General features: G+C 38.8%; 5 protein-coding genes across 5 annotated transcripts; all 5 read right to left on the bottom strand.

Annotated features, from left to right (window-relative positions):
* Positions 1-874: 874 nt before the first annotated feature.
* Positions 875-9,078, bottom strand: LOC122650000 (receptor-like protein 35). Its single transcript, XM_043843285.1, has 2 exons — positions 8,457-9,078; positions 875-1,496 (listed from the first exon to the last, which is right to left on the bottom strand). Exons 1-2 carry the CDS (start codon positions 9,076-9,078, stop codon positions 895-897), a joined length of 1,224 nt encoding a protein of 407 aa, XP_043699220.1. The 3' UTR covers positions 875-894.
* On the bottom strand, positions 2,169-4,335 carry LOC122649999 (alpha-amylase-like). Its single transcript, XM_043843284.1, has 4 exons — positions 4,236-4,335; positions 4,019-4,151; positions 2,629-3,434; positions 2,169-2,512 (listed from the first exon to the last, which is right to left on the bottom strand). Exons 1-4 carry the CDS (start codon positions 4,323-4,325, stop codon positions 2,258-2,260), a joined length of 1,284 nt encoding a protein of 427 aa, XP_043699219.1. The 5' UTR covers positions 4,326-4,335; the 3' UTR covers positions 2,169-2,257.
* LOC122650002 (receptor-like protein 35) lies at positions 7,746-8,434 on the bottom strand. Its single transcript, XM_043843288.1, has 2 exons — positions 7,797-8,434; positions 7,746-7,761 (listed from the first exon to the last, which is right to left on the bottom strand). The coding sequence occupies exons 1-2, from the start codon at positions 8,395-8,397 to the stop codon at positions 7,754-7,756; spliced, it is 609 nt and encodes a 202-aa protein (XP_043699223.1). The 5' UTR covers positions 8,398-8,434; the 3' UTR covers positions 7,746-7,753.
* A 2,610-nt stretch (positions 9,079-11,688) lies between the features above and the next one.
* LOC122651186 (receptor-like protein 43) lies at positions 11,689-12,701 on the bottom strand. The gene has a single exon (XM_043844500.1). The coding sequence runs from the start codon at positions 12,523-12,525 to the stop codon at positions 11,689-11,691; it is 837 nt and encodes a 278-aa protein (XP_043700435.1). The 5' UTR covers positions 12,526-12,701.
* Positions 12,702-15,416: 2,715 nt separating this feature from the next.
* LOC122650001 lies at positions 15,417-18,627 on the bottom strand. The gene is made up of 2 exons (XM_043843287.1): positions 18,391-18,627; positions 15,417-16,344 (listed from the first exon to the last, which is right to left on the bottom strand). The coding sequence occupies exons 1-2, from the start codon at positions 18,598-18,600 to the stop codon at positions 15,907-15,909; spliced, it is 648 nt and encodes a 215-aa protein (XP_043699222.1). The 5' UTR covers positions 18,601-18,627; the 3' UTR covers positions 15,417-15,906.
* Between the last annotated feature and the right edge of the window lie 2,293 nt (positions 18,628-20,920).

The raw sequence follows: 20,920 nt of genomic DNA, 5'->3' as shown, positions 1-20,920 counted from the left end.
CACTTTCACCTTCATTATAACCAGGTTGATTGCATATTTAGTCAGTGATTATAGGTTGTGACTCGTGATTATTGTATGTTCTAAACTGAATTATTTTACGTAAGAATATTGTATGACTTGTCTGCTGTAGAACAGAGTAATTAAGTATGCCACCAAATGCTTGTCTTGGTTGAAGCAGAAATCCGTAACAGGAATGTTCAAGCATGTTGAATCTCAAACAAAATAGAATTGAGTCTTCTCTAATCGGTACGATTTTTGGGTCGTACGCACGGGTGTGCACGGTGCATGTGTGTGAACTTGCATTGGTGCATGTGTTCCTTTGCCCTGCGAGTAACCAGCCCACCCCATCTCACACCATCCGTGGAATGTGGTTCCCCACACCCCATGAATGGGGTGAGATGGGGTGCAGGGGAGGGGATCCGGACTTGTGTGTGTGTGGCATGTCAAGTTCAGGCCTTAATGTGTCGGGCTAATGCAGTTGACTCAACCCTAACTTGATATGGGCTTATGGGGCTTGGCTTAGGCCGACTTTTGGCCCAGTCCATCCTAGCCAAATGGCCAATGCCTAGAAGGGTATTACTGGACCGAATAGTAGTCTAACATCAAGATAGATAGCCTCCATGATCATTTTCTGATAATTTATGGGTTCAAGACTATAGTTGACAAAATGACTTCAATTAAGATTTCATTACACATTAACAAGCTCAAGATAATCTTAGCACCCCAAGAAAAAAAAAAAAAAAAGTTGCAAACTTATTTACACATTGGAGAAGTTAAAAAAAAAAAAAAAAAGATCTTTCATCTTCTTTTGATATTTGATAAAGAAAAAAAAATTTTCTTTTAATCAGTTTCTTCTCAGTCTTCGACATTCTTTGTTGCCGAATTGGTGCCACTCTAAAAGTTCGTATAAGCCACTCGTCTTTGAAAATGAGAAGTCCTATGACAATTCCAATTGCCGTTCCGCATCCATACATAACCCATCAACATGAATTGCCATTCAAATTTGGAGTAGTCATCATTTGTTGATTCCTCACCACCTTGATGTGGTGGCGTATCATCATCATCACTGCATTTCCTTGATAAGGGAAACCCACATAATCCTGGATTCTCATTGTAAGAAGTGTTTGAAAATGTTTCCAACTGATTCCCTCGTGGTATAGGTCCCTCAAGATGATTTAGGGAGAGGTTTAAAAATGCAAGAAATGTAAGATTAGCGAGTTGGCCAGGGATCTGGCCCGAGAGCATGTTTTGTGAGAGATCCAATGACTCAAGCTGTGCCATGTTTCCAATCGATGATGGGATTTGGCCGGTTAAGTCATTTTGAGACAAGTTTCGAATCAAAAGTGATGTTAGGTCTCCAATGACTTCTGGAATATTACCTTGGAAGTTGTTGTCAGATAGATCAAGAGCTGTGTAGATGGTCAAGATCCTCAGTAGTTCCATTTCTTGCCCTTTGTTCATGATTGTCACTGAGTCTCTGTAGTAGGCATCTCCAACGAAATGTCTTTCTCCATTCAAGACGGAAAATATTTGATATTTGGAAGTTCAACATTGAAGAAGATCTTTTGTTATATTTGAAACCCTTTATTTAATCCATCAGTACTCACAAATCCACAATTCACAAATCTATTTCGCATTTTTTCCTGTTCCTTTTGAAATGTAGTAGTAGTCACAGAAGATTGTAAAATCTTACGATTCATTCAAAACAGAGTACAATCATCCAAGCAAGGGAAAGAAACACAATAAGTGAGCAGCCTGCGGTTGGTGGGGGCGCATGGACAAGCGACGGTGACGTTCTTCGTTAGTGAACAACGGTGTTTAGCATTGAGCAACATGCTTTAGTACATGTTCAATCACCCATGTTAAACACAAAAGAAAAAGTTAAAGTGAAAAAGTTTTTTGAACCACAAGTGGATTGAGCTCTGATGCTGAGTTGAGAAGAGAAAATGAGATAATGATTTGACTTGTCAGAGTGACAAGGTCACCACTTTATTTATATCTTGAGAAGATTACAAATATGGAATGATTAACTCAATCCTTATCTAGTTAACATATTTAAACATGTGTATAATGAATCTCGACACTATAATATACCTAGATACATTACACACTCCAACAATTAAGAGAACCGAGCTACACTTCAATAGTATTCGCACTCAGCATCAATAGATTTTAAGCAACCATCTTTCAGTATTATGACCAAAACATAATGTAAAGTGAGTCTCATTCTCAATGAAAACCTGCAGCAACACATGCATCACTGTTTTTTCTCCCACACAGCGTAGCCATCTCCATAAGTAGAAATCTGGAACGTTGAGGGAATAACGTCTCCAACAGGAATTCTTGAACCAATCTTGGCAATAACTTTCTCGTCAATCATTGCTACATACTGATCAGATTCAGCAGTAATAATACGAACGGTGCTAGTTGGTTTGATCCCATTCCTTTCCCTTATTGCAGTTAAGTTCTTGATGTTATCCTTAATTGAGTATTCGAAGAAGTGATCATAGAACTACACAAATTAAGAAGAAACGTACTAGATCAATAGTTAGTTATACAAAAGTAGCATATATATATATATGGGGTGTTATATCAACATTAAATTCAGGAAAGAAAATGAAAACTTACTATGGAAGGTATCCCTGGGTGAGTGAGAATGTAGACATATCCTTGCAATACTTTGTTAGATGGAAAAGGCCATTGTTTCTGTGACCCTGTATCATGATTGTCAATGAAAGTTACAGCATTTGATGGTAAGAGACCAATCATTCCTGGTGGCTTTCCTTCTGAATCCTTCATCCTCCACAGCTCTTCCTGTTCCTGTACAGCAGATGTCAGAATCCCTTTGGTTGTGAAATCAAAGGTTGTCACAGTCCCTCCTGCAGCTTGTACCCATTCCACTAATTCACGACGGTGTGGATCCTGGTTATACAATGGTTTATTGTCTGTACCATTAACAAGATATCTGAAAAGCTCTCCAACTGCAAAATTTGGGTTTGTTGGTTGCATATAGATCTTGGTATAAGCTGGAGCGTATCCCAATACCATATCAAATCTCCATCCATCAAACCCAATTTCAGTTTTGAGCCAATTCATCCAATCTGATAACTCTCTTTGGACTGTTGGATTGGTGTGATCAATGTCTGGAGCATCACCCCAGTTAATCCCTGTGTCCTGATTCCCTGTGCCGTGAAATTTTGTGTCATCACCACAGATCATGGATGGACCCCAGTCGAGACGATTATCTGGGGTTCCTCCCTCGAAGATGTTCAATGTCCCACTCTCATCTGTCTTCTCTGCAACTCTATGGTTTATGACTATGTCTGCAATGCATTTGATTCCTTTGTCATGAAAACCCTTTATCAGTTTCTTCAGTTCTTCCTGATTTCCATATTTTGATGCATTCAGATCATACAATCTTCCTGGCAAATACCCTGTAGAGAGATTAAAACACATAAGATCGATTGTGGCAGAAGAAAAAATGGTAATTAAGGCACTTGAGACACAAGGAAGACTAGGTAGGAGAACTTTCTATTGATTCAATAGTACAAACCCAAAATCCAAATAACTCAAAAAAACCCCAACTTTTGTGTCAGCATCTGGGTTCTGCAGAAGCTATAATTTTGAGTTGTATCTCCTTTTGGGGTGGGGGAGGATCTCAAGGGTGTTTGAAGGAAGTAGGGAGAGTTAAGAGGCCAAGTAAATGGATATATGGTTCCTACAAACAGGGAGCTCTATATATAAATGAAAGAAAGAAAAAAATATATATATCTAATATCACATGAGATGAGATCAAGAGATTGCAGGGACCACTATGTATATATAATATAGAATCTCAATCATCGCCCACCTCATAATGTAAAGGACTAGAATACCCCCTAATAATCTTAAAACAGTCTTAAATCAGGATTATACTCATGGACCCACACCAATAACTAAGGTATAATTAATTGAACTCCACAAGAAATCTAACAAGAGGGCCCATCCGGATTATTTTTTTTTGACGAAATAACAATACCTTCATCTGCAGCAGAATGAGAGCATGGAGGAAGCCAAACATGTGTGACCCCAGCGCTTGCCAAATCAGGAATAGAGTTGCTGAGAAAGTTATACCATCCCCCTTCCTTCTTCCATGATGCCCAATTAAATCCCTGAAAATAAAAGAAAAGACCAATCAATATTTCAAATAATAATCTATCAAAAATACAAGGATCAGCCATGACAATTAATTATACCTGAAATAATATTTGGGCAACTGTGAAGGAGGGTTGGAGAGAGATGACGAGGTAGAGACCCAAGAACACTGCAACAAGATTATAACCCATCTTTTTCTCCCTTGCTAGCTACTTACTTATTGCCAAGGGAGAGTAGTATGAGGAGGCCGGGACTGTTTGATTGAAGTAAAATGGCCATCCATTCCATTTTATAGAATGGCTGAATGGCAAAAAAACAAAAATTTGCAGATAGAAATAATAATCCAATCAAGGGATCGCGTCAATCATGGAGGTTGGACTTTTCATTTGAGTAAGAAACCAAGCACTGCTCACGCACAGTTTTCCCCTTCTTCGAGCCATGGTTTGAGATATCGATCCCGAATCTGTGCCCGGAGCGCTTATTTTTCAATCTTCAGAGAGACTACCATTACAACCACAACAGTATTTCTATTTCCAACAGTGTATCATCTCTCATTATTATTACTAGTAATTTTTTTAATTTTTTTAGGTCAGAATTATTACGTCATTTTCAGAGTTTCAGGTTAAATATTAAAAATAAAAGAAAAGCAGTCATGATGATCCCGTGAAGCGGAAAATTGTCTCCTCCACGTCCCTGGGGCTTGTAATAAGGCGGGACCTCACCCGGGCTTAGTGTTTGGGCAGGGGTAGGGTGATCATCGCCCACCCTCTTATTATAGGCATTGGGGAAATTGGGACGGACAAGAAACTAGACGAGACAAAGATCCCCCCGTTGCTATTGCTGATCCTTGCAATTCTATGTGGAGAGTCTCACTCCATTTTATCAATTCTCAAGAGAATGGGTTTTGTGGGGAAATGAATTTACTCCAGTTGTGGCGGGAGCTGGAGGGTCTAGCCTCACAAATCGACAACAAAAACAGGGGTGGAATGGTAGTTTTACAGGTGGGATCCACCTTGTTGGGTCGGGTTGGGCTGAACTTTTTAAAACCCCAACCCAATCTTGGATCCCCTTAGCTAGGCCCAGGCCCGACCCTGACTCAAGGCCTAGAAAATCCAACCATGACCCGCCCTCAGGGTTGGGCAGGGCTGACCCTGATTGTCATACATGACAATAGATTTTTACGAATCAAAATGAGTACAAATCATCCAAGGGAAAGAAAAACAATCAGTCGTCCTCATTGGCAACCTTAGTGGATGATGGATTGTCACTCCCAAAAGGACCATGTTTGATTAAAAACTACTATAATGACTCAAACCATCCATCCATCAATGCTTGGCTTGATCCGCCATGAGTCGAGACAATCAGATGATCAACTATAGGACCTAACAATATATTTTTGTTGCATAGACTAAAATGATCATAGGAGAAGTTATAAGAATTGGCATGAATTATCTAAGTCTTGTGTCAAATATGACTTCGGATAGAGTCTATTGGAGGGCAAGAATCCATGTAACAAATCCCATTTAGTTAAAATTCTCCTGATTTGTTGGGCTGTACATAGTTCCTTTTACTTTGACCTTTCTTTTTTCTTTGCATTTGCCACCTTTCATTTGTCAGCGTCCACGCTCCTCTTTTTTTTATCCATGTAGTTGTTGATCCCATTAAGTTGGGATAAGATTGAGTTTGTTGTTGTTGTAGGCTCCTCATACAATATCTCTTGGTGTGTGGTTTCGCAAGAAACATTCTTTATGTATGAACACTCGATTCGATATATAGTAAAGTCTGGATAAAATTATTTTGTGGCAGATAGACCAAACTCCATGTTCATACCTTGTAAGTTTTAATCCAGATAGAATTAGTCATTTAACAAAATAAAGCATTAATTGAATAAATCCAAGAAAATAATAAGGACTGGGAGAGGTGCATATATACACATACTTGGGATTTAAATTATTGAATTTAGGTATGAAATTTTGACATGTAGCAAATGCAGATCATTCCCCTAATATCTAACGGATTGAATTCAAAATTATTTCTCCACATGGCAAAATTATTGTTGCCCCACTTGTCTACCAGTCAAGTGCTGCAAAAATAACCAATTGGAGTGAAAAATGTCTCTCTCTCTCTCTCAAAAGAGAATACCCATTCAACACTCTATGTAGAATGTGTTGAATGGCCGGTCACGAAGTTGTCTCAAATTGAGAAAAAACTAATAGGGATTAATGACTTATGTCATGCCTCCATCCAGGAAATTTTGGTAATCTGAAATTTCAACATTCGCAAATGAACCCTCATTTGGTTTTTTTGTTTTTATATATTTTATTTTATTGAAGGCCTAGATATAGTTATAAGATTTTCATTTGCCCTATTAAAATCTATCTATAGAAGAAGAAAATAATAGAATCTTATTGTTGTAATAAGAAAGGGGTGCTCGGACAGGGGTGGAATGATCATTGCCCAGGGAATTGCAAGGAATAAAGATCCGCTGTCCCATGCTGTCCACCAAGAGGATGATACACACATCTCCTACAGGGACATGCAAAGATGCTTGCTAGGATCAAGCATATAGAGAAGATCTACAAATCGTATGTCGATCATGACGAAGACACCTCAATGAGTACCTGGCCATGTAGGCATGTATCCTAGCGGCATTTTTTTATGTAATTCTTTCTAATCTAGTATGATTTTTTCTAGGGATCAACTCTCCTTTTTTTTTGTTTTTGGATAAGGGGATCATCTCTCCTTGATATGAAAACAGGAAAAGTTCTAATTCACTTACCTTTTGGGTTCATAAATAGCCTCTTAGGTTTTGATATTTTCAAAAATATCCTTTAAGATTCCATTTCCTTGGCTGCCAGCAGGATAGGTAGCAGCAAAATTTCGTTCCCCTTTAAACATTCGGTGTTTGAGATTATGTTGTGGGCCTGTAGCATATCAAAAGTTCAGGCCCTATTGTATTGGGCTAATGCAGTTGGGCTGAACCCTAAACTGGGCTAATGCAGTTGGGCTGAACCCTAAACTGATTATAGAAGGGCTTTCTGGCTTATAGTGGTCCTGAAATAATAATGTAGCTAAAACATAAATCGAACTGTTAAAACATGATATTATAATTATATTAAAATTAGGGTTTTGGGGTTCCCTATATATTGTCTGCTGATGTCGAAAACTTTGTCAAACGTGAGAAGGAATACTTTGTAGGGTGGAGTGATGTAGAGAGTTTTTCAAAAATAATGAAAAATCTCTGATTCTCTTGGAGTTAGGCAATCTTGCCAAATTACGGTTAATTCCTTGTGTTGTGTTTGATTGTTTGTTTGGGTTCTTGATTCATCCCAAGAAGATGACCATATTAAATGCGCATAATAATTCTTGTACCTTTCATTTTGTTAAAAAATTAAAATTTTGTTTAATACAATTTGGCTTTTTGATAGTTTTTGGGTTCATAATATAGTTGACAAAATTACTGCAATTGACTCATTAAACAATTAAAAATGCTGCAACTAAGGTTCTTTTACAAATTAACAAGCTGAAGACAATCTTAGCACCCCAAGAAAAAAAAGTGGAAAGCTAATTTATAATATTTACTGAGAGAGAGAGACAGAGATTTTGATTGCCTTTGTCATCATCTACAATTGATCATTTTTTTAATTTCCATCATCGTATCATCGATCTTCCTCTCTTTGACTTTCTCTGCCGCCCAATTGGTGCCAATCTAAAAGTCCTTACAAGCCACTCATCTTTGAAAATGACAAGTCCTATCACAATTCCAATTACCATTCCGGTTCCATAACCCATCAACGTGAATTTCCATTCAAATTTTGAGTCATCATTTGTTGATTCCTCACCACCTTGATGTGGTGGTATATCATCACTGCATTTCCTTGATAAGGGAAACCTACATAATCCTGGATTATCATTGTAAGAAGTGTTTGAAAATGTGTCAAACTGATTCCCTCGTGGTATAGGTCCCTCAAGATGATTTTGGGAGAGGTTTAAGAATGCAAGAAATGTAAGATCGGTAAGTAGCCCAGGGATCTTCCCTGATAGCTTGTTTACGGAGAGATCCAATGACTCAAGCTGTGCCATATTTCCAATGGATGATGGGATTTGGCCGGTTAGGTCATTGTGAGACAAGTTTAGAACCACAAGTGATGTGAGGTCTCCAATGACTTCTGGAATCTCACCTTGGAAGTTGTTGTTGGATAGATCGAGAGCTGTGTAGATGGTCAAGATCCTCTCTAGCTTTATTTCTTGCCCTTTGTTCATGATTGTCACCGAGTCTCTGTAGTAGGATTCTCCCAAGGTACTGAAATTAGTGTACTCAATGTACTCTGCTACTGAACCCGGTCCATTTTTTAGCATCATTGCCTTCATGCTTTGAAAGTATTCAGTTGGCAAATTACCTGTAAATCTATTGGAAGAGAGATCCATGATTTGCAACATTGAGAACTCATTAAAAGAAGTTGCAGAGTAGTGTCGGATGGGACCATAGAATCTGTTGGAATGCAATACAAGAACTCGCAACAGAGGCAATTCCCCCAACCAGAAGGGGAAAGTATCAAGTATCTTATTCTTCCCCAGGTCTAGAACCTCTAATGATGTGCAATTAGCCAATGACCTAGGCACTTGGCCTTCTAATATGTTTCCATTAATTTTGAGTGTCCTCAGGCTGATTGCATTTGTAAAATCTTGAGGCATTCCATGAAATCTATTCCCTTGTACATCCAATACTGAGAGAGTGGGAATGTTACCTAGACATTCCGGAATTGAACCGCTCAAGTTGTTGTAAGAAGCAACAAAGATTTCTAGGCTGTTCAATTTGCATATTGATTCAGGGATTTCTCCAACAAAGCTATTATTCGAAATTGAAAAGAATGTGACATAGGATGGTGGAATTGGGATTGACCCCTGTAGCTTATTGCTACGAAGATCAAGAAAAGTTAACATGCCCAAGGAGGAAAAACTTAGGAGAGGTCGCTCCAAAGCATTTAGAGAGTTGTATGAAAGATTCAAATAATATAAATTATCATTCTTCCATATCCAATTTGGTATTTGACCAGAAATGTTGTTGTTTGAAACGTCTAATCTCTCCAATCCTTTTTGAGTCCTCAAGGAGTTGGGGAATTCATTTATATGGCAAGATCCCAAGTTCAACACTAGGAGCTGGGGAAGATCAGTAGAATTACTATCGCCAACTTCAAGTGACAATAGGACGTTGTTTGAAAGGTCAAGAGTCCAAAGGTTCTTAAGGCTCGCAAAAATGTCCAGTTTTAGAGTGCCACTAAAATTGTTGGAGCTCAGATAGAGGGATTGAAGACTTGAGAATTGAGAAATCGATGTTGGTATTTGTCCATTCAATCTGTTTCCACTCAAATCCATGAATTCCAATGATGAAATAGATGATGAATTACTCAACAACTCAAATCGACCACTAAGCTGATTACCCGAGAGTCCTAAGTTTTGCAATGATGGGAGGGTAAATAGAGAAGAATCAATTATCCCGTCAAGAAGATTTCCAGTTAAGTCCAAACGAACAAGATTCGGAGCATTGTCTTTATTAAAGAGAGGGACTGAACCAGTAAAACTATTGTCGGAAAGACCCAAAAAGGCTAGATGGGTAAAGTTTGTTAGAGAATATGATATTGAACTAGTGAAAGCATTCGCTGAAAGGTCTAACTGAGTAAGCTGGGTGAGGTTTGCTAGGGAAGGAGAGATCGAGCCTGAGAAATTGCAACTCGAAAGTAGTAATTTCTTCAGAAATATAAGATTTCCAATAGAATCCGGAATCCCACCAAAAAATTGTGTGCTTGAGAGCGAGATACACTCAAGGGCATTGTTATGTGGAAAACCTGGGAATTGACCAGTGAGGAGAGAATTGTTTGACACATCAAGGATCTGAAGATTAGGTAGATGAAAAACACTGGTTGGGAATTCCCCATACAATCCCCAAGAGCTTAGACCAAGAGTTCTCAAATGAGAGAAATTGGCCAAGAACTTGGGTACAGCAAAAAAATTATAATTTTCATCAAGTCGGAGTTCCGAGAGGAAGACAAGGTGGGAGAAAGAAGAGTGAATGGGACCTGAAAGAGCACAGTTAGACAAGCTCAATGCACGGAGGTTGGGAAGTGCCTGCGGCAAGACCTGAGACCAATGATCGCTTCTCCCCTGTTTAGAGAGGTCTATACCATCAAGGTATAGTTCTTGTAGAGAAGTCAGATTCTGGATCAATGCCCTAAGGTTTGGTCTTTCCAATTTTAGACTAGGATTACAGAACTGAACGTAGGGGGTAGGGAGATCAAGAGAAACTAACCTTGTTAGGCGTGAGAATTCCCAAGGTACCTGGCCGGAGAAACACGTATTGGAGAGGTTGAGATGTGTCAAGCTTGGAAGCCGATCAAACCCAGATGGGATAGGAGTCAGCTCAAAGTAACTGTAAGCAAGATTGAGGGTTTGGAGATGATGGGAGAGCAAAGAGGCTGCTGTTGGAATAGATAAGTCCTGTAAGCTTGGAAGTGATGGAATTGAGACCATCGGAATTACTCAATTCCAAAAGAGCACTCAAGTCGAGACCGATCACATAACCAGTGGTGATGTTGCATGTGACGCCTTCCCATGAGCAACAATCCATTTCCGGTTTCCATGTTGGATAAAAGGATTCTTGTTGCAATTGCAAAAGAGCAGATTTCTGGTCATCTTGACAAATATGGCGCTCCCTCAACAGGGTTCCTCCGTTGGTAGTCTGAGACAAAAGCAATATTAGGAGGAAGAAACAGCTGAAGAGGAGACGATGACCAGCAAAGTGGAGATTTCCCATTATACTGAAGATAACAAGGAAAAAGAAATTATACGAAATGAGAGAAGAAGAAGAAGAAGAAAGAGTCTTAAATTGTAAGATTTGGATGAGGAAATTAAACTGGATGTGGAGGTTCCCCCTTTTTATCTTTGAAGATAATACGTGTTCGATCAACACGATTTGTTGACTTACTTGGACTACTCACAGACTTGGTTCAATTAATTCAATTGAAATCATTTGTCTTCATTTATTGAAATATTTGATATTTGAAAGTAGGGTAAATTTCAAGGAAATGTCCATTGCATCTATTGCATTCCAACAGATTCTTTGGTCCCATCAATCAGTATCCCTGTAGGTAAATCGAATGGCACGAATACCTCAAAAACTACTAAAATATCAATCTTCTTCCTATTAGCAGTTGAAATGTCCATTTTGATCTCCTTAGTTATTTAAATAAAAAATTTTCATTCCATCTTCTTCTCGTTGGAAAACTATGGTATTGCAATCTTGGGCGACCATCACCTGCACCAATTCCAGCTCAGCATAACTTTAGTTGACAAAATTACTGCAATTAACTCAAAAAAAAAAAAAAAAAAAAAAAAAAAAAAACATTACTGCAATTATGGTCTTTTTACACATGAACAAGCTAATGAAAATCTTAGCACCCCAAGGAAAAAAGTTGCGAACTTATTTATATAATATGGAGGGAGAGAGATTTTGATTTCCTTTGTCATCATCAACAATTGATGACCTTTTAACTTCTATCATCTTATCATTGATCTTCCTCTCTTTGACTTTCTCTGCCGCCCAAATGGTGCCAATCTAAAAGTTCTTACAAGCCACTCCTCTTTGAAAATAACAAGTCCTATCACAATTCCAATTACCATTCCGGACCCATAACCCATCAACATGAATTTCCATTCAAATTTTGAGTCATCATTTGTTGATTCTTCACCTTGATGTGCCGGCGTACCATCACTGGCATATTTGCATTTCCTTGATAAGGGAAACCCACATAATCCTAGATTCTCATTGTAAGAACTGTTTGAAAATGTCTCCAACTGATTACCTCGTGGTATAGGTCCCTCAAGATGATTTTGGGAGAGGATTAAGAATGAAAGAAATGTAAGATCAGCAACTTGCCAAGGGATCTGGCCTGAGAGCTTGTTTCCTGAGAGATCCAATGACTCAAGTTGTTCTATATCTCCAATCGATGATGGGATTTGGCCGGCTAAGTCATTTTGAGACAAGTTTAGAATCACAAGTGACGTGAGGTCTCCAATGACTTGTGGAATCTCACCTTGGAAGTTGTTGTCGGAAAGATCAAGAGCTGTGTAGATGGTCAAGATCTTAACTAGTTCCATTTCTTGCCCTTTGTTCATGATTGTCACCGAGTCTATATAGTAGGCATCTCCAATGTACTCTGGTTCTGATTTGTGTCCATTATTTAGCATTGATGCCCCCAAGCTTCGAAAATATTCAGCTGGCAAATTACCTGTAAATCTATTGGAAGAGAGATCCATGATTTGCAGCATTGGGAATCCATTAACAGAAGTTGGAGCGTACTGATTGATGGGACCATAGAATCTGTTGGAATGCATTACTAAAACTCACAACTTGGGCAATTTCCCCAACCAGAACGGGAAAGTATCAATTATCTTGTTCTTCCCAAGGTCTAGAACCTCTAGTGATGTGCAATTGGCCAATGACCTAGGAACTTGCCCTTCTAATATGTTTCCATTGATGTTGAGTGTCCTCAGGCTGCTGCTTGCATTTGTAAAATAATCTCCAGGCATTCCGCCATCAAATTTATTCCCTTGTACATCCAAAACTATGAGAGTGCCCATGTTACCTAGACATTCAGGAATTGAACCGCTCAAGTTGTTGTAAGAGGCAACAAAAAATTGTAGACCACTCAATTTGCATATTGACTCGGGGATTCCTCCAACAAAGCTATTGTTTGAAATTGAAAAGAAAGTGAGAGATGATGAGGGAATTGGGAGAGACCCTTGTAGCTTGTTGCTGCGAAGATCAAGAATTCTTAATGGACTCAGAGGAAAGATTTAGGAGAGGATGCTCCAAAGCATTTAGAGAGTTGTATGACAGATTCAAATAATACAAACTTTTCATTCTCCATATCCAATTTGGTAATTGACCGGAAATGTTGTTGTTTGAAAGGTCTAAAACCTGCAAATCCTCTTGAGTTCTCAAGGAGTTTGGGAATTCTGTTATGTTGCAAGATCCCAACGACAACACAGATAGAAGGGGAGGAATAGAAGAACTACTGTTGCCAAATTCAACTGAGAATAGGTTGTCTGAGAGGTCAAGGACCATAAGGTTGGAAAGGTTCCCAAACATGTACAGATTTACAGTACCACTAAAATCGTTGGAGCTGAGATCCAGGATTTGAAGAAGACTTGAGAATTGAGAAATTGAGTTTGGTATTAATTTGTCCACTAAATTTGTTTCCACTCAAATCTATTTCTATTAATGATGATATAGATGATGATGATGAATTATGAAACATTAACTCATCAAGCCGACCTCTAAACTGATTATCTGAGAGGGAAAATATTTCCAATGATGGGAGTGTAAATAAAGAACAAAAATTGACTGTCCCGTCAAGAAGATTGCGAGACAAGTCCAAAAGTACAAGATTTGGAACATTGTCTTTATTAAACAGAGGGACTGAACCAGTAAAACTAGTGGAGGAAAGGTCCAAAAGCTCTAGATGGGTAAGGTTTGTTATAGAAGATGGAATGGGACCAGTGAAAGGGTTCCCTGAAAGGTCGAACGCAGTTAGTTGGGTGAGGTTCATTAGTGAAGGTAAGACGCCTGATCCGGAGAAATTGCAAGATCTAATATTTAGTCTCGTCAAAAACCTAAGATTTCTAATAGAATCTGGAATCCCTCCAGAAAAATTTGTGTTGCTGAGCAACATGACCTTGAAGGCATTATTATGTGGAAATTCAGCTGGGAATTGACCAGTGAGGCGAGCATTGTTTGACACATCAAGGAACTGAAGATTGGGTAGAAGGAAAATACTGTTGGGGAATTCTCCATACAATCCACAAGAGCTTAGAATGAGAGTTTTCAAATGAGAGAAATTGGCAAAGAACTTGGGTATTTCAAGAGAAAGATTATAGTTTTCATCAAGTCGGAGCTCCGAGAGGAAGACAAGGTGGGAAAGAGAAGAGTGAATGGGACCTGAAAGACCACAATTAGACAAACTCAAAACACGGAGGCTGGGTAGTAACTGCGGCAAGAGCTGAGACCAATGAACGCTTTTCCCCTGTTAAGAGAGGTCTACACCATCAAGGTACAATTCCATGAGAGATGTCAGATTCTGTATCAACTCCTCAAGGTTGGGTCTTTCTAGAATTAGATCACGTTTACAGTCCACGTGTTAATTGGTGTAGGAGGAAAGATCAAAAGAAACCAACCTTGTTAGGCGTGAGAAGTTGAGATGGGTCAAGCTTGAAAGGCGATGAAACCCAGATGGTATACTATTAGGAGTCGGACGAGACAAGTTAGCGTAAGCAAGATTGAGGTTTTGAAGATGATGGAGACGAAAAAGGCTGCTGTTGGAATGGATAGGTGATCCAAAAATCTTGGAACTCAAGTTGAGACCGATCACGTAACCAGTTGTGAAGTTGCATGTGACGCCTTCCCATGAGCAGCAATCCGTTTCCGGTTCCCATGAAGATGAAGATGAAGTGGTATAATAATACAAGGACTCCTGTTGCAATTGCAAGACAGCAGATTGCTGGTCATCTAGGCAAATATGGTGCTCCCTCTCACTCTCACTCTCACTCCCACTCCCACTCTTCTTAGTAAAGAAGGTGGTTCCATTGGTAGTCTGAGGAGGCAAAAGCAATATTGTTTGTTTCTTGGGCCTTTTTAGCTAAGTTAGACACCACTAGTGAACAGAATGAGAAGAGTGTTAATTATTGTAGGGTTGATTGGATGAGGAAATTAATTAGCTTAGTTCCCCCCTTTTATATTTGAAGAAAGATATAGAACGTGGGTGTTGATCAACACGCTTTGTTGACTGACTAGTCACAATTAAACTCGGTTCCAAAATCAAATAAATGTCTCTTTCATTTGTAGAAGAAACATTTGAATTTTATTTTTTTTTAAATAGAAGCCCATCGCAAAAAGACCGCCACCACTGTCACACCCCTGGAAAGATGGAAAGGGCCAATCCTTATGTCATACAAGATAGTAGATTTCTACGAATCAAAATGAATACTAACTCATCCAAGGGAAAGAAAACAATTAGTCGTTCTCATTGAAGGACTAGCTATTGTGATCAGATTTTCATTTATCCTATTAAAATCTATCCATAGAATAAGAAAATAATAGAATCTTATTGTTGTGGGTAAATCTAGGTTTGGGGGTGATCATGATTGCACTACATCAGTAAAGGAAGGGTGAAGGGAAAAGCGTGGTCCTGGTCCATATAAGGATTGGAATCATCACTTCTTGTAGACAGAACTTTGCACTGGCTACAAGAAATTTGCTCTCCATCATGAAGATATGAATCTACAACAGTATGAATCTGGGTGGTTTTTGCAGACAAATCTTAATTTAAAAGTATGAATCAATGTGCTGGTGAAGATGCAGGAGATGGGGATGTTGAATTCTGTGTGACTCTGACAGATCAAAACGATGTAGGCGGCTTGAGATGAAGCTGCCTGCTTCAAACACTTAACTCCCTTCTGTGACTTCAATTTTGAATGAGCTTCAGACACCACCGCTTTTCCTTTCGAAGGGACCCCAGTGGGATGGCCACATGCAATATCCTTCAACCAAGTGGCAATCAGTAAAAAAGCTTCTCTACCTCTTTGGTGCAAGCATATATAATGAAGCAAATTAACCAGGATATCTGGATCTATTGAAATTCCCAAATATATTATGATCACAAAACCTTGGAACTTGAGCTTCCCTTCTATAACTTCTTGATTCAAAACTTATGTCTATTACTGCAAGCTTTCCTGGTTGCAGCTGCTTTTACCTGGAGAATCTTCAATGCTGGTCTCAGATTCTAAAAGAACACTTGCTCTATAGTTAGTCACTTCAAGGTCGCAATGCGATGGAAGGCATGAATCTAGCTGGCTTGACCCAATTGACTTGGACCACATGGTTCTTCTTGTTATTGGGGATGCCCAGAAAATAAACTTTGAAACTTCATTAAGATCAATCAATGCTATTCGTGCATCCCGGAAAGGAGGTAAGCACTTCTCCTTTCCTAACTTGAGACAGGATTCTTTAGAAGCAGCAAGACAGGATGCCATCTCACGCTCTTCACATTGCTCCCGTGCAGCGACATCAACAGTAACAGCTCCAAACAAGGATCTCCACCATGGTGGTTTGCACTTGTTAGAAGCACTAATAGAACACCCAATCCGTGCTCCAGCCTTGATACATTAAAAGATCAACGAGTACTTCAGAATTTAATGAAAAAGAAACATTAATATCCTTCCCCTTTTTTTAAAATTAGGAAAATGAAGTCAGAATAAGAGTGCAACTGCACAAGGAAACATATAGTATGGTAAAACAGAGAAAGACACAAGAAGAAAACCTACATGATTGGATATGGCCCTACAAATAGATGGTCTTGATGATAGCCCTCCCTGACAAGCATATCCGCTACAGTACTGTCAGATGACTCAGATCTAGGCCCCCACTGGAATGAGTCATTCCTAGATGGGAGGAGATATCTCGCCTTCCTGTTCAGAAGTGGTCATCTCCATAAGATTTCCTTCTATGGCTCATTCACCTAATAACTAAGGTGGAATGTCCTTACATTTCCAAGTGTGACCACTCTAGTGATGGGGAAACTAATGATCGAGTACAAATAGCTTTGAGTTCTGCCACTACTAATTTGCATTCTCTCATGTGATTTCCAAATGAACCTCCAACACCAGCCTACCCTAGGTGCCAACTGCACAGCTGCCATCAAAATTCAGCATAGGAGAAACAGGGGTGAAGGAGTTGTACACTAATGGGAAATAACAACTGAATTCAGATTCAATCTAATGACTATGTTGCATTCCCTGAAGATGGGTGATCAGGCCGCTGCCTAAAATCTAAGCAAAATTAATTTAGTCAGAGTCTCCACCATCCTTGGTATATCCCCAAGGATCCTGTTATTCCTCTATTTCTATAAAGTCCTCAAAACCACTGTGATGGTGTGACCATAGACCTAATAGGAGTTTACCCTTTTGGCCATTCCTGACCTCACTTAAATATCATAGTGGGTAAAAAAGTAGTTGAAAGATTCACCCACTGCTTTCTCAAATAGGGAAAATATATGGACGGAGTGCTCAGCTTTCATCCTCATTTGCACTGTGTCAAGGTATTTAATCACTCATGGGTAACTTCCCAAAGTAGAGCTTTGTATTCTGGAAAGTGTAACATACACTCAAAACCAGTAATACAAACATTGCTGCACAACATTTCTGCTATTTATATTTTTCCAATTGCATTTGCGGAATACATGGAAAGCGATCACAGATCCATTGGGGATGGGATGGGGCAGGACCTGCAGCTCAGAGGATTAAAGCACGTGGCTACGAACCATGGTGTCGGGGGTTTCTCCCGATTATTATCAATGAGAAACCTCACTGCTATCTTTCAATTTATGATAAGAGTCAACCTGCAACATGTCTCTTATCAAAATGAATTTATGCTGAGATCATACTCCTTAACATTACCCATTGGGAATCTTCATCACTTTAAACACCTTGATTACTAATTCTATATATATATATAGGGGGTTTTGTTTTTTTTTTTTTTTTTTTGGTGGGGGGGAAGCTACACTTACAGTCTAGTCTGTTAAATCACCAAATAAGATTTTTCCTCAAGATTAAAAAATTAACTTTTCTTTTAATTCACTTCTTGTTAATATTAACTCTTCTTTTAATTTGCTTCTGGTCATAAACATCAGAATGTTGACCTTTGGAAGGAAATGACGTTAGTGGATGTACAACACTATCAATCTCAACTGCATAAACTCAAACAGTCAAGAGCTGGTTTTGTGCTCCATATAAATCTGCGCAGCTGTGTAACTTACTGGTTGGCTATACTACAGCCAACCAGCTCGGCCAGCTGCAACATAAGTCCCTCAAATTGAATCACAAAGCTTACCTAAATAATAAAATAGATCCAACAAGATTTAGCTCTAACTAAACAAACAGGACACAGTAAAGAACTCAGCAAGTAAATTTCATCTTCTTATCATTTATATTTCAGGAATAATATTTCCATATAACTTCCATGTATGAAATATAGTTGGTGATTAAGTTTATCATTAAGTTAAAAACCGTTGCACAAGCCAATCATCCAACTGATCACCAGGTTTGCAGAAACTTTCACAAAGGATTCCAGATGTCCAAAGAACTGAAAACAAAAATTTCATCATCCAAAAAGTGAACAGAGAACATAGAGTAAATCGAGAGTACCTCGCACTGCTCAATGACTTTAGATTCACAAGTTTGAAAAGCAGACTTCCAGCTTGAAGGATCTCTGAAGGCGAGAACGAAAGGACCTTTCGATGGGTCGTCTGATAAACCAGCCGGTATGGGACCTCTCAGTAAAGGAAGTGGACGATCGTAAGAAATTAAAGTTGTAGAAGGTGAGAAATCGTCGGCATCAATTGATGGAATCGCCATCGTAAGGTTTAGAGCAAGCTTTCTAGGGTTTGGTCGTTTGGGATTTGTACTTATAAAGTGTTGAAGTCTTTCATTTGTTGGGACACATGGGCCATTGAACCTATTCGGGTTAGGGTATAACCCTTAGATCAAACATATCCAGGCAGCTGGTCCGTTGATTTGATAATCGAGTTTCTCTCTCACCCTTACTTGGAACATTTCTGCATGTCTATCTTGTTAAATCGTAAACTTGATAAGTCTATTCTGATTTGGTTTTGTTTTTATAATGTTCAATATAACTTGTTACTTTATTTGGGACTCTAGGAATTGTATTACATTTAATTTGGTTAAGCCTAATCCACTTTTAGTTATGAGGAGGCTTGAACGTTGGTTGAAAGATCTGCATATATCCCCCCGCCCCATTTCATCCATTGATGTAACTAATCATTCTGGAATCCACTGAACCCACTTGATGGCAATGGATTCTATCCGAGTGGAGGTCGGCTCCCGAGGAGCGACCTCCTACGAGGAGCTGAGCTCAACTCTCATTCTGAGGATCTTATTTTTGTCACCTCTTTGTCATCTTTGCCTATTTTCGATTTTCCTATTCTAATATGCGCAAGATCCAACTCCAAAAATCTAGGCTCTTCTGGTTGGGCATTCTGCATTTTGTTAGATGGCAAATTTGTTTTGATCGCTACAAGTTATATCAATACTCATCACGACCTAGAACCTGAACTTTTTGGTACTGTTACAAGTCTAGCTCATGTTGAGAAGATTGGGCTGAAGGTGAAAGAAGTTTGGTGCTCTCACAAGTTGTTGCCCGGTCTCTTTCCATCTCCAACTCAATCTATCCTTGGCCCTAGCCTGTTCTAAATTATTTTTTGGAGATTCTGGATCGATCCATAGGTGTTGGTTTCAATCTCGCCAAGGACAATTTTTTGTCTACAATCTTTCAATGTTTTGGACTCATAAAGTCTACAGTCATAAGTCCCATTTTGTCCCATAAACTCTATCTCAAATCAGCTGATTCGGATTAGAATGGGTTGTGACCGATCTAGATTCTGGACGTTGTTGAGCAGTCTACTCTAGGGTTTTTGGGAGAGGATTGTTAGATTTTCAAATTTGAGGGGCCAACTCTTAAGGTTTTTGGGATCCAATTCGACCGCCTAGTTCCAAATCTACAATTCATATATATTTTACTGTTTCTTCCATTAACAGACTCTGGACTAGAAGCTTATGCTTATATAAGATGACAGCTCAACTGAGTAATTTAAATATTTCTAACAAAATAATTAAACATTTAAAATGTAAATACTTTTAAAGACAATTATCTTTCAATTTTATTTTTTACTTTATTTTTCATGTAAATAAGATGGGAAGAGATTTTTGTTATCAGACATCTTTAAAAAGTACGAAGCCATGTTCAAATGATCCTGATTTGCCTTGTCACTTGAACAGCAGGGAAGACTAAATCTCTATGTACATAACTAACAGTACAATTGTTTAAAAATTTAATGTGAATCTTATAACAAAGGAAACAACCTCCATGGTCAACCATTTAAGTCTTTCTCCTTTATAGATCAACCGCCCCTAAAAATTCATCCATGCTGCCATGATCTATCCCTTTGAGCTTTACTTCTAAGACTAATTGAAAAACCCTGACCCAACTACTGCTTGATTAATTAAGTTGGTGACAGTGTCCTGGTGACCTATTTTCCTGTACTTATGAATCAGACTCAGCATAAACATGATTCTTATGATATTCACATAGATACGTCTTTCGTCAACATCATTGAAGACCAACGATCCAAATTTCATTGTGGCCTCCCCTCCAGCTCGCCGGGGAGGGGGTGGTAATATTCTTTTTCTTCTTTTTTCAGTTGACTTGTGTTAATACTCTGGCAAGCAACTAAATGTAGAATGGGGATCAACTAGAGCACTCCGACCATGGAACCAGGAGCAGTAATTGCACAACCTGTATGAACACAGTTTAACACAGGAACCAACTGAAGCCTTCAACAGACTTGCCCAAAAGCTCTTAGAAGAAAACAACTTCCAAATACAACATAAATTCAATCTTGATCATCCATACTGACTCACTCTTTAAGGATTGCTCTTGAGCTAATAAAAAGGATGTGGTTACACTTCCAAATTTAAAAACAGAAATTCAATGTGATTAGTGATTAGTTGTAGCATTTCCAAATGATAGAGTACAAAGGTAACTAAAAACCATAAATTACAAACGCCGATTCCTATGAAGACTACAAAATTTTGAGAACAAATTGCTTGCTGGTTGTCTCATAACAAAAAAAGAAGGGAAAATATAATGAGACAAAAA

The sequence above is a fragment of the Telopea speciosissima genome, chromosome 2, assembly GCF_018873765.1.
Source record: "Telopea speciosissima isolate NSW1024214 ecotype Mountain lineage chromosome 2, Tspe_v1, whole genome shotgun sequence".
NCBI classification, from domain to species: domain Eukaryota; kingdom Viridiplantae; phylum Streptophyta; class Magnoliopsida; order Proteales; family Proteaceae; genus Telopea; species Telopea speciosissima.
The sequence above is the reverse complement of the archived record's forward strand: the minus strand, read 5'-3'. Positions and strand labels throughout refer to the sequence as shown.